The 14,129-nt window shown below is 32.7% G+C and overlaps 1 protein-coding gene across 5 annotated transcripts in view; it reads left to right on the top strand.

The window, feature by feature from the left end:
- Window positions 1-14,129, top strand: part of STXBP5 (syntaxin binding protein 5) — a 153,710-nt gene that overhangs the window by 95,864 nt on the left and 43,717 nt on the right. Inside the window, exons 19-21 of one of the 5 annotated variants that reach the window (XM_031456505.2) lie at window positions 9,086-9,148; window positions 13,914-13,973; window positions 14,076-14,123. In XM_031456505.2, coding sequence (XP_031312365.2) covers window positions 9,086-9,148; window positions 13,914-13,973; window positions 14,076-14,123 — 171 coding nt within the window. Of the gene's footprint in view, window positions 1-9,082; window positions 9,149-13,913; window positions 13,974-14,075; window positions 14,124-14,129 lie in introns of all 5 variants that reach the window. The other 4 variants (XM_010993977.3, XM_031456506.2, XM_031456508.2 and 1 more) reach the window with 4 other exon arrangements.

The raw sequence follows: 14,129 nt of genomic DNA, 5'->3' as shown, positions 1-14,129 counted from the left end.
CTCCTCACCTTTTTTTTTTTTCCCCAAACCTCATTGCACATAGTCATTGGATCTCTGGCATATAGGAATGTATTAATGAGACCTCCAGTGGTAACCGGCGTGTGGGCTCCAGGCTCTCCAGGACCTGGACCAGCTGGACCAAGGACTGAGGGAACCCTGTCAAGGGCAGACTTAATCTAACCCATCTGCAGAATGCCACTGGGAAGCTCTGCCCTATACTTCCTAACTCAGTCTCTCTGAATTGAAATTCTTTCTGAGATTCACTTCTCAGTTGCTTTCAGGAAATTAGTAGCTGATACTTCTCACAATTCATTAGTAGAGGGAAAAAAAAAAAGGTGATGGGATATAGAACTTACTGTCATGTTGACGATGGTTGAATTTTTGTTTTCTGTTTTTGTTTGTGTGATCATTTTGTCATGTGTTATCTTCAGCAGAAGTTGTTGTCCCAACCATACCATTCTAGTATCTTTGTCTCCTTTTTTTTCTTCTGCTTTTCATTGCTTCACTAAGGTATGCTGATTGCGACTTCTTGCATGTGCGGCCTTTCTAGCTTATATTCTGAATCTGTGAAAAAACTTCGTTCTTCTTTTTTAAGTAAGTTATTTATTCCATGTCATTGAAGTCATAACATTGTTTTTGTCTATAAAATTATTCTCATTTATTTTTGAAACAGCCTATTATTAAAGCATTCTATATCTAAAATAATATACTTATTACTTAAATTCATCTCATAATTTGTATATAAAAACAGCTATTGAAATATTTGTGCCCCAGTCCAGTTTCTTTATAAAGCAAAGAAACTAGTACTTAGTGTCAGAAAGTAAAACATTGTCATGGTAGAGAAAGAATGGTAAAAAATTTATTACTCCTAAGTTAATTTATTACTCCTAAAATTAATTTCTTTTCTCTTTGGTACTTCATCATAGTTTACATAAAATTGCTAGAAATGAAATGCCTAAATTTATCCAAGGATAGAGACTAATTTTACCATGTGATTAAAATTTTTTTTCTTTAAATTCCACTGCATCCTACTTTATTCTGTAGTTAACCTTATGATTTTATGCATGTTATTATTTGCTTTATTTTATATTGAAGAGTTACATGTTTAGGCACAGGAGAACTAGCTGAGTTTTTATTGGTTTAAGATATTTACTTACTGTCATTATGCTCACTTGAACAATATTTTGGCTTATATTTTAAATAAAAATGTAAAGAAAGTTGTTTTAAAATATGCTGTAACATTTTAGGAATATTTGTGCCTTGCTTTTAAAATATGTTTATTTGTATTTCAAATAAAATCAAATGTAGAATAATAGTACTAAAATTCCTTAATTGCATTGATAGAAAAAATGATATTTTTGCTAAAGTGTACATTTTATAATATGTTCATGAAGCATAGCCCTAGCTCATGAAATTGTTCTTCCGGTTTTTTTAATAGATCAGTTTGAATGGAGATTTTTTTTTTCTGCTAATAAGTGTCATTACATTTTCATAAGGAATAAGATGGCACTCATGAAATTATTTCATAAGATAAAATATTACTCTAAATGTTTTATGGCTGTATTAAAATACAGTTGAACTATTGACTAAAATATCTACAGTGTTTTCATAATAAAAATTATGAAATTGTCACAGGGACTGGTAGTGATGAAGGATTTCAACTACCTACAGATATCTGATGAAAGTCTTAATTCTATTAAAAGTGAAATGTGGTAATATATGTCTTGTTTTGCTGGCCACTTTTTCACTCACTGAAGGGCACAAAAAGGAAATTTCTATTCTGAATATAATTCTAAACCCCAAACAATGTCTAATAATGATAGAGTAATATGCACATGAGGAAAAGTGCTCATTTAGTCTTAGAAATAGATAATTAAATATAGACTTTAATAAAGAAGGAAATGAGAGGCACAAAGCTGCATCTAGACTTTAAGAAAGACGTTTTCAAAAGTTATGGAGAGGAGGCTCTTAAAAATGAAGTTTGGGCTCTAAAACTGAAATTACTTTCAAGTGTTCAATATTTTCAATAAGATAAAAAGAGAGAGAGCTATGGAGCCTAATAGTACTAGTTGAAATTTCTTTTTATAAGAAGTAAGACTATGTAAGAAATAAGGGATACAGTCAAGGATGGGTAAACATGTTGTGTAGATCAATAAGTATTGTATTGAATTAAGGCTGATTTTCCAAAAATGGGAAATACAGCAAAATGTTTGTACAGTGAACATACAGTTGAGGAAGGATTAGGGCACCACTTTAGGGGTGATTTGTAATGATGGATGAAAAACAGAATGTAGAACTAAATCACTTTCTTTCTCAACTCTCCATTAAAAAGAATGACTTTTCTCTCTGGAAATTATGGAAAATAATACAGAGAAATTAAAGTCTAGGCCACATTGTGCAAATAAGGCAAACCAAGCAATAATAAAAAGATATCAAGAGAATTTGTGAAGAAAATTTGTAAATGGTACCCACAATGGAGGAAGGTCAGATATTTTACAAATCAGTAAGTTTGATTTACAAATTCAGTCAGAATTCTAGAATGATTTGCTGAGTAGCTGATGCCTTATGTGCACGTTGAAAATAGAGATATCAAAAGAAGTCAGGAGGAATTCACGAAAAGTAAGTTGTTCCAAAATCAGCATTATTTTTTTAATCTGGTAACTACATTGAAAGATCATGGCAGCCTGTTGACATTGTATTTCCTGAAGTTCATCGAACATTTAATAAAGAATTCCATGATACTTTTGTGAACCAGACAGGTGGAAGTGACTGAAAAACCTCGTTCAGTTTAATAGTTGCAAGATTAAACCAGGAGTTAGCAAACTACTGTTTGCAGGCCAAATCTGGCCCACTGCCTGTTTCTGCAGTTTTATTAGAACAGCACCATGCTTGTTTGCTTATGTGTTGTCTGTGGCTGCTTTTGTGCTTCAATGTTAGAGTTGAGTAGTTGGAACAAATTGGCCCCCAGAATCAACCTGGGCCTTCACAGAAAAGGTTTGCCAACCCCTGGTTGGTATTAGTAGGTCAAGTTGTGGCCTGATATTAACTTTGATGTTGTGTGCCTCAGTTAGTGGATATTTTTTGCTGAATAATGGATGATCATGTTTTGTTGAACATTTTAAATAGTTAAGTAAGCTTTGTATTTAAACATTTGAAAGACAAAGTGTGCTTATTATTCTTATTTAAAGGGTAACTAATACATTCGATGACAGAGTGAAGACTCACACAAAGATAACTGTAGGTAGATGTCATAAACTTACCAAGAAAATGAAGTTTATCAGTAGTTAATGTTGAGTCCTGTGTTTGGGTTATAAAGATGATTACATGCATGCAGAGCAGAATACTGGCTCAAGTAATTCACATGAACATACTTAGAGGTGTTACTGTTAATTAAGCAGATCTGTGTTAAATCTCAGCCCTCTTTTTGTGTGTGTATATTAGAGAAGATGCTCCTCTGAGAGAGTCCTCAAAATGGGAGTGATTACCCCGTTATAAAGGTAGTGTCATCATCAAGTGAGAGGGCAGCGTGCCAAATCTTGTGACTGGAACACTGTCAGCACCCAGGTGGTTGTTCTATTACCACAATGTAGTATATGCCAATAGTGTGACATAACTGCTGAATATAATGTGAGAAATACAGAAGATTCTAAGTTATCCATTTATGTTGTATTTCCTCCTGTTTTTAAAGCAGGTTATAGAGAAAATAAATTTTGGCCCAAATGTAGTCAAGAACTTCTAACCAGTAAAATATCTCTTACAATGACAACAAAATTGACTGTCTCTAGATGTAATTAGGTGTTTGTCACTAAATAAGATACCTGAAACACTCAGTGCCTCATTTTCTTCTTCTGTCAAATGAGGATAATACTATCTACCTCGCTGGCTGCAGTGAGAGTTAAATGTGTCAAGCACTTAGTAAATGTTGGTTATTACCAGCTAGCTAATTAGGTTGGGATACATTTGGGCAAAGCCTAGATAACTATATTGCTAAGAATATTTCTCGAAGGGAATCTGGCAGCAGCAAAGAAAATGGGTTAGATTATATGCTATGAAATTCTCATATATATTCATTCAGTTATTCAACAAATATTTATTGACCACCTACCATGTGCTATGCACTGTTATGGGTAATAAAACAGACAAAAATGTCCTCGTGGAACTCACATTATACTGGAAAGAACAGAAATTTTAAAGTAAGTAATATATAATAAGTTGCATAATAATGCCAAGGAGAAAAATAATTAAATGAGAGGGATTTGAAACATCAGTGGACAAGGGTGTTACATTTCAAATAGAGTCTCTTGAGTAAGATTTAAAGGAGAGAGCTGTTGTCCATAAGGATGTCTGTGGAAAGAGCATTTCAAGCAGAGAAAAGCAAGTATAGTGGCTCTGAAGCAGTATCACTGGTGAGTTCAAGCCACAGCGAAGACTAAGTGTGGCTGAAGTAGAAAGAGTGAGGGAGAGAGAGATGGGGAAGTAGGTAAGAGAAGAGGAAATAAAGTCAGACAGGCGATAGGATATGCCATAGTCCTGTACTATATACAATCATATCCCATAGGATCGTACACCAGTCACGTGGGGCTGGACTTCGGCTTTTACTCTCAGTCAGATAGAAGGGGCTTTTAGCTCATTCAGTAATTTAATATCTAAATTAAAATGTCTCTTCACACTCTTTAATTTAGCTTCCTGAATGCATTTTCCTAGGCTATTTTAAGAATGAGAATTATATATCATAGTACATTTTCATAGAGTTTAGTAGCAGTTGACAAAATACCAAAGGCTTAAAATTTCAATATTGATTATTTTTATTCAGTACTAGGCTCATTGTAATACTGGAATATATAATCACTACTGTTTATTTACTTAGTTGAGGTATGATTGACATATAACATATTAGTCTCAGATGTACAACATAATGATTTGATATTTATATACAATGCAAAATAATTGCCACAGTAAGTCTAGTTAACATCCGTCACCTTACATAGTTCAAAAATTTTTTTCTTGTGATAAGAACTTTTAAGATCTACTGTCTTAGCAACTTTCAAATATGCAGCATAGTATTATTAACAGTGGTGACCATGTTATTCATTACATCTGCATAACCCACTTATTTTATAACTGGAAGTTTATACCTTTTAACCTCCTTCACCCATTTCTTCTCCCATCCCCTGGCAACCGTCAGTCTTTTTAGGTTCCACATATAGGTGAGATCATATGGTATTTGTCTTTCTCTGCTAGACTTGCTTCACTTGGTATAATGCCCTTGAGGTCCATCCACATTGTCACAAATGGCAAAATTTCATTCATTTTTGTGGCTAAATATTATTCTGTTGTATATGTGTGTATGTGTGTATGTAATTCATTTTTCTGTCTGTGCATCCACCAATGGATACTTAAATATTTCCCATATATCACTACTAAAGACCTGTTATCTTTGTGTTCTGTCAAAAAAATGTATTTATATACACAAATATTTGTCAAAGATTAAATGCATACCTGTAATTACATCTGTCATCTTAGAAGTGTAAAAACTAGTTTATTTTTTCTTCAGAATCATTAGTTTGATGGAAGTTAAAAAGAAAAAAAAAAACTACTGGTCGTCATTCAAAAGCTTCCTACCTAATGAAGACAAATAATATATAGTTCAATATGGAACACACTCCTTATAAACCCAATTCAGTACTCAGCGTTCTCTAAATGTTACTATAAAAGCTGTCTCGGTGACTGTAGAGAGTGTGACGTCATGTCTTTTACCCAAGGAATGGAAAAGCAGATACGGGTCATACATGCACATATGTCAGTATGATACGTAACAACTTCTGAGACCTAGACTTGCAGCCCCTTACTGTTCCCCAGCTATCCCAAACCCTTGACATGTGTTTATTTGTAATTTTTAAATAATTTACAGGAATTCTTTCCATTTCAATCCCCAAACAAATTAATTTCCCATACTGTTTACCTTGCATTTTGCCATGTCTTTTAGTTTGTGTCTATAGCATAAAATACCTTGCAATGGCTTCTCCTAAGAATTTAGGCCATTCAATAAGATAGATTATTTTCATATAATTCATATCATATCTGTGACAAGAAAATATTTCTTTAGAGCTCTTTTAAAAATGTGGTAGCATGGTTTTTAAGAATTACAGTCCTACAAGATAAGTGCTGTGCAATACAGGCATCCCTCGGCGATACTGCAGGTTTGGTTCCAGGCCACCAGATTAAAGCAGATATGGCAATAAAGCAAGTCACACATACTTTTTGGTTTCCCAGTGCACATAAAAGTTATGTTTACACTGTATTCTATTAAGTGTGCAGTAGCTTATGTCTAAAAAAAAACAATGTACAGACCTTAATTTAAAAATAATTTATTGCTAAAAAATCTAACAAACCATTATCTGAGCTTTCGGCAAGTCATAATTTTTTTGCTGGTAGAGGGTCTTGCCTCAATGTTGAAAGCTGCTGACTAATCAGGGTGGTGGTTGCCGAAGCTTAGGGTGGCTGTGGCAGCTTCTTAAAATAAGACAAAGGTGAGATTTGCTGCATCAGTTGACCTTCCTTTTATGATCAGTTTCTCTGTAGCATGCAATACTGTTTGATAGCATTTTACCCACAATCAAACTTCTTTCACACTTAGAGTCAACCCCCTCAAACCCTACCATTACTTTATCAACTAAGTTAATGTAATATTCTAAGTCCTTTGTTGTCATTCAGAATCTTCACCAGGAGTCAATTTCGTCTCAAGAAAACAGTTTCATTGTTTGTCCATAAGAAGCAACTCTTTATCTGTTAAGGTTCTTTAGTGAGAGTGCAGCAGTTCAGCCACATCTTCAGATTCATGTTCTAATTCTCATTCTCTTGCTGTTTCCACCACATTTGCAGTTACTTCCTCCACTGAAGTCTTGAACTCCTCAAAGTCATCCATGAGGGTTGGAATCAGCTTCTTCCAAGCTCCCGTTAATGTTGATATTTTGACCTCTTCCCATGAATCAGGAATGTTCTTAATGGCATCTAGAGTGATGAATCCATTCCATAAGACTTTCAATTGATTTTGCCCAGATCCATCAGAGGAATCACTGTCTATGGCAGTTACTAGCACCTTGCAAAATGTATTTCTTACATAAGAAGACTTGAAAGTTGAGATTACTCCTTGATCCAAGAGCTGTAGAATGGATGTTGTGTTAGCAGGCATGAAAACAACATTAATCTCATATTTCATCTCCATCAGAGCTTTTGGATAATGAGGTACTTTGTCAATGAGCAGTAATATTTTGAAAGGAATCTTTTTCTCTGAGCAGTAGATCTCAACAGTGGGCTTAAACAATTCAATAAACCATGTTATAAACAGATGTGCTGTCATCCAGACTTTTTTGTTCCATTTATAAAGTACAGGCAGAGTAGATTTAGCATAATTCTTTAAGAGCCTTAGGATTTTCAAAATGATAAATGAGCATTGGCTTCAACTTCAAGTCACCAGCTACATTAGCCCCTGGCAAGAGAGTAAGCCTGTCCTTTGGAGCTTTGAAGCCAGGCATTGACTTCTCCTCTCTAGTTCTGAAAGTCTTAGATGACTTCTTCTTCCAGCAGAAGAGTCTACATTGAAAACCTGTTGTCTGGTATAGCCACCTTCGTTAATTATCTTTCTTACTAGATCCTCTGGATAACGTGCTGCAGCTGCTACATCAGGAACTCGCTGCTTCACCTTGGACTTTTGTGTTATGGAGACAGCTTCTTTCCTTAAACCTCATGAACCAACCTCTGCTAGCTTCAGAGTTTTCTGCAGCTTCCTCACCTCTCTCAGCCTTCATAGAATTAAAGAGACTTAGAGCCTTGCTTTAGATTAGGCTTTGGTTTAAGGGAATGTTGGGGCTGGTTTGATCTATCCAAACCACTGAACTTTCTCCATATCAACATTAAGGCTGTTTCACTTTTTTATCATTCATATGTTCACTGGAGTCACCCTTTTATCTTCCCTCAAGAACTTTTCCTTTGCATTCACAACTTGGCTAACTGTTTGGCTCTAAAGTTCTAGTTTTCAGCCTGTCTGGGCTTTCGACATGCCTTTGTCACCTAGCTTAATCATTTCTGGTTTTGGATTTAAAGAAAAAGGCAAGTTACTAACTCTTTCACTTGAATACTTAGAGGCCATTGTAGAGTCATTAACTAATGTATTTTCAATATTGCTGTGTCCCAGGGAATAAGGAGGCCTGAGGAGAGAGATGAGGAAGGGCAGGTCAATGGAGCAGTCAGAACACACACATTTATCAATTAAGTTTGCTATTTTATGTGGGTGTGGTTCATGGTGCCCCAAAACAATTACAATAGTAACATCAAAGATCACTGATTGCAGATCACCATAGCAAATGTAATATTTCAAACTTTTTATTATTTTATGATGATGATGATGATAATTACCAAAATGTGACACAGAGACACGAAGTGAGCAAATGCTATTGGAAGTGTCAATATACTTTCTCGATGCAGAGTTGCCATAAACCTTCAATTTGTTTAAAAAAAAAAATCAGTGAAGTGTAATTAAATGAGGTATGCTTGTATTTTAAATACTGTAAATTTGGACGTACAAAATATTTTCATAATTATTACTCAGTAGTATTTAAGGGAGGTGTTTGAGACATAGCACCTACTTAGGGCAAACCACTTTGAGCTTTGAGCTGAGAGTCCCTTTGATGTAAAAATCACTGAATTTATTGCCAAGTATTTATTCTCCCTCAAGAGAAATCCAGTAAGAAGTATATCATAGGCCCTCAAATTACTGGCTTTAAACAAAATTCTGTGTTATATCTATTGTCCTTATAAAATAGCAAATTATCTCTTTTGGGAATTATTAGTTATTTATGTAACTGATGACTGCTGTATTAGTTTGAAGTGTTTTAATATCAAAAAGCTCTTATATTCTTATCTCAAAACTAATGAGCTAGTATCAATGCCAGCATAGTCTGTTAATTTGCCAGGTTTTTAAAAATGGACCGTCATACTATAATAAATGCATACTATAAACAGGAGATAAAACTGCATGATATATAAATTTGTTGTGTGATTTCGTTTTGGTTTTGTTTTTTAGCAGGTCTGTGCGATATTAGTGAAGGGACTGTAGTCCCAGAAGATCGCTGCAAATCTCCAACTTCTGGTAATTTGGTTTCTTATTTTATTAATAATTAGTATTCTACAAAAAATAGCATATCAGTTTCTATAGATGAGCATTTAAAACACACCTACAAGGAACTTTTGTGTCACATGTTTATTCTTAAAATTATAACTGCATTCTTTGCATTCTCATTAAGTGAAAAGAAATATACTAGGTAAAAATCTACAGCCTGAGACAAATAACTAAAGTTAAGAATCATATAACTGTTTAACCAGCTTTCTAATATTTATACTATTTTCAGGAAAATATAGTTTACTTCCTACCATCAGATCAAACGGTTTCATTATCTACAGCCTTTGCTCTCGGCATCCCTGGCATCATCTGGTAGATAGTGCTCTACCTTGAATAATGTCCATTTAGATTTTATAAAAGATTTTTAACATTTATTGTCTAATAGTTACTGTAGACAGAATAACTGTGGGCTAGTTATATTACTTTTTATATTTGGTTAAAGTAATATCTGATATAATTTTATTGCTTTATTAAAGCACTAGTCCTTTCTTATCCATATATAAGTCTTATATAACCTATGTATATATTAATACTTCAGAGGAACACTACTTTTGAGTCGTCTTAAGATTAAGAGGATCCTGAATTTATAATTTTTTTTAGTAGGTTGAAACTTTGCTACAATTTAATAAGGCTGACTTCATAATTTTAACTGCCATATTTATTAAATCATTCTGGCTGGGAATCTTCATCGGCTTTCTACTGGAGAGATTATTTTTAGCATAAAGTAACGCTGTTCTTAGGCAGATTTGATCCTTCCATAACTAGTTCTACTACATCAGAAATAATTTTAAGAATGGGAAAAATTGAGAAGTACATTTCACTTTATTCATATTTTGTTTAGCATTTCATTAGGTCACTGACCATAAAATCTTCTGTGATATTTTCTTCTTAAAATTACATTTTCCTGATTTTGCTTAAGTTAATCTTTTCTTAAAATAAATGCACCTTCTGGTCTTCTTAATATTTAACTTTCATATTTAACTTTACTCATTACACTAATAAAACATACAAAACCATAGGAATCATTCACATCATTAACACCTAATATTAAGGCTGAACATTGGTAGAATAACACTGAACAAATAATACAGAGTAATATGTACTTCCCATCTCACAGGACTAGAGTTATTTCTGAGTATAATTTAGAGTTACAATATCTCTTAATTATTGCTGTTCTTCCTCTAGCTACATACAGTACTGTTCTGATTTTCTTACCTTCCCTAAAGGCCATATAAATGCAGTTGTCAATATGTTAAGGTTGTATCGGATAATTTGGACATGTAATGTATTATCTTTTAATATATTAAATGACCATCAAATGTGTTTAACAAGATTCAGCCCAAATAAATTAATACTCCTTTTTATCCTAAGCTAAAATCTAGCAATTTGGAGTAACCCACCAAGAGGTAATTATAGATAAGTATATAAGTGTATTTAAATATAAGTAGATAAATATAAAAAGTACATAGAGGTAAAAAGCCTCCAAATTCTCTCTTTATACCAGAGGAACTCAAGCATCATTCAGCATTTTCAAATATACCATGCTCTTTGGCTTGTGAAAAGACAGTATAGTTTAAACATGCAGAAATTTATATAACACTATGTATTTTATTAGGTGAGTCTGAAATGCAAACTAAAAATTGTGACCTCAAAAATCATTGATAAATTGCAAGTTCTTATCTTTAAATATAGACTCTTAGTTTATTTAGTTTAGTCTTTGATTATGCTCTGCAAGATAGAAGAATTATCTGAAGAGTTATATTCATTCATGCATATCAGGAAAGACTGCTTTTACAAAAAACAAATCAAAGTTTAGTAGACAAAAGTTGTACCTAAAACATGTTTCATGTAGCAGGAGACAGCTGTCAGTCATGCATCAGTACCAAGAAGTACTATAGAAACTAGAATACAGCTCTGGAAAGCTGCCCTACATTCTGAAAGCTGATGTCTTTCACTACTTGTCCTCTTTAAAATAGTTAATATTTCTGCTACCTATCATGGGCCAGTTTTCTTACTCTTTGCACATTTATAACTTTCCCTTCATTCCTGTTGGCATTCTAATTAGGAAATAAAGGAATAATTCACTGTTATTCCTCTCACCAACACATGCATATTCTAGTAATTTAGGATGGTCAAAAAAGAAAAATGAATGGGGTGAGTTCGGGGTGAGTTTAAATTACTAGCCTCAAATACTTTATTCAGTATAGTGGGAGATAGGTAAGTAGGTAGGTAGGTGGATAGCTAGATAATTAAATAGTTAAATGAACAGTGTAGATTATTAAAACCAATAGAGTTAATAGAAAACAATGTTTGTGTTTATGAGAGAAAAAGAAATGTATAAAAGTGGGTTGAAAATTCAACTCAATTTTCCATCATAAATATTGAGGAGGACCACTATTACAGAAATCAAAAGTAGCCGTATACCTTTACCAAAACCAGAGTATTTATTTGAAATAATACATATAAGTGAAGAGAAATATTTTTGAAAAGCTTTTAAGTACTATAATCAAGATTTGTGATCTCAACAGTTTAGCTAATTAATATCAAAGCTCTATTCAAAAATCATCTGAAGAAATCCAAGTAATGAATATAGTTTTCCCCTTTCCATTTATTTTTAAATAAACCAACAGCCTCTCTGAAATAGGAAATTAATTCTAACATCCTGAATTCACATAAAAAATTATTTCTACCATCTCCATTTGATCTTTATTTCAAAGAGCTCAGATTGCTTCACTGAGCACTTTAGTAATATAGGAATTTTTTTTTAGTAGTGCATCCAGAAATTTTGTGTGTATGTGTGTGTGAGTGAATGTATGAATATGTGTGTATATACATTTCAAATTGAAGAAAACCGAGGGCTACATAGGATTTGCCATGTAACCTGGAAAAAGCAAAAGCCGTGTGTATTTTCTATCCTTCTTTAACCATAGTAATTTGTAAAATATATTCGAGTAGGAAATGCTGAAAACGTTTTTAGAACTTCTTCATGAGCTATCACAGAAGTTTTGAGAACCAGTAGTAGGCATTTTCGGTTAGGAGAAAAATAAATCAGCTTTTATTTATATTTATGGCTTATGTTGCCTATTTTTCTGTTGAAAGTACTAAACATGTTCATAATTTTATATTCATGTTTAGATATTCTTACTCTGATATGAACTATATCAAATAAAACAAGTATTAGTATATTTTTGTTCATTCATGTGGCTATGTAGTATCAGAGGTGAATAATATTTTAAAGTACATATAACATCATAACCATTATCTTTTAAATCTGAATTATATTTATATAAGAAACAAGTATACCTATTTCTATTCCTGAAAATGTAACAGAGCTCATTGTCACTTATGTGATTTTTTTTCAATATAGTATTTATGAAGGTCTATATATGCTATTTAGCAAAAATAACATCGTTTCAAAAGAGTAATCTTTTATAAGACTGTTTTAAAAGTAATTGGATCCTACCAGTGTTGACAGGTTTTACTTGGGCTGAGAAGAGACTTCAAGGATATTTTCCAGCTGGCCAAAGAAAGAAAGTATGATTTTTGTGGGGGAAAAGGGAAGTCAAATTTTGACCTTATTTATTAAGGCTGAGTATTTTCACTGGGATAAAAAAGAAATCAGCACACAAAAACCTTTTTATTTACTTCCAGTTATGTTCTAGGTATTCACTTATAGCAGAAAAGTTTTACTCAGTCAGCAAATGTTTATTTAGAGATTCCAAGTGCAAAGGACTCCACTTGAGTGCAAAAGGGATGCAAAGATCAATTAGGTGGGATTCCCAGCTTCTCAGTTCAGCCCAGTGGGAAAGGTCAGGTGTGTGTAAACTTAAAATATAAGGTTTAAGTGATTAACATCATAAGAGAAGTAACAAATAAACTTACGGGAATTCAAAAGAGGGGAAGTGATTAATAGCTGGAATGATTGTGAAAATTTTAATGAATAAGTTGTCTTTTGAAATGTGTGCTATAAAAAATAAATCGTTTGACTCTAAAAAGTCAACTAGAATACTACTTGGAATTCCATTTGTAATAGATTTATGTTAGAAATTAAAGAAATACTTTGAAAAATTAGAAACACCTTCTTAAGTAAAAGGGACAAAATCTTAATTATAAAAATATTAGATTAACTTAAAGTCAGCTGAAATAAAATTAAGTACTTCTTACCTCATGAAATTTAACTAATATTTGAACATATCTAAAATTATAAGTATTATCCTCAGTATTTTAAAGACCTCTATGATAACAGTAGAATTTATATGATTTTAAAGTTTGTATCTAGGAAGCTAACTCTAAAATACACTTTACCAGGATAGTGCTTGTACAGACTTCTCAGTGTTACTAGATAAACCTTATTCAGTTAACTAATATCAAGAATTTTTATATTTTCTTTCAGAAACCATTAATTCCTTATATTTTTCTTTATCTGTTCTCTTAACTCATAATATATACCAAGATTTCACCAAGTGGTAATAATTTATGGCAAAACTATTACAAAGTTAATATTTATATATTCTAGAGATTGGTCTACCATGAAAGATAAATGCACTATTGATTGCTATACTTAGTATCATATTGTAAGAATTACTATTAACCATATACATGACATTTTCTTGAGGCCAATAGTATGGGAACTTGTTTTAGGGGTTACCAGATTACTTTGTTTGTACTTGACCCTGACAGCTCAGTGTTGTGACTGACTTTGTGCCTGTTCCTTCCATTGTCTTCATTTGTGTAGGTTCTTCATCACCACACAATTCAGATGATGAACAAAAAATGAATAATTTTATAGAAAAGGGTATAGTATCTTTATTTTAAAGTATTTTCTTTTAATTATGTTTAATTCATTTAGTTTACTTTACATAGATTTTGACATTTTATATCAAAATATTATTTTCAGTGAAGATCAAAAGCAGAAAGTTTTCCAAGATGGTAGCCAGTGATATAGGTAGGA

This window comes from Camelus dromedarius, chromosome 6, assembly GCF_036321535.1.
Source record: "Camelus dromedarius isolate mCamDro1 chromosome 6, mCamDro1.pat, whole genome shotgun sequence".
Taxonomy (NCBI): domain Eukaryota; kingdom Metazoa; phylum Chordata; class Mammalia; order Artiodactyla; family Camelidae; genus Camelus; species Camelus dromedarius.
This window is presented reverse-complemented; position numbering and strand designations above follow the sequence as displayed.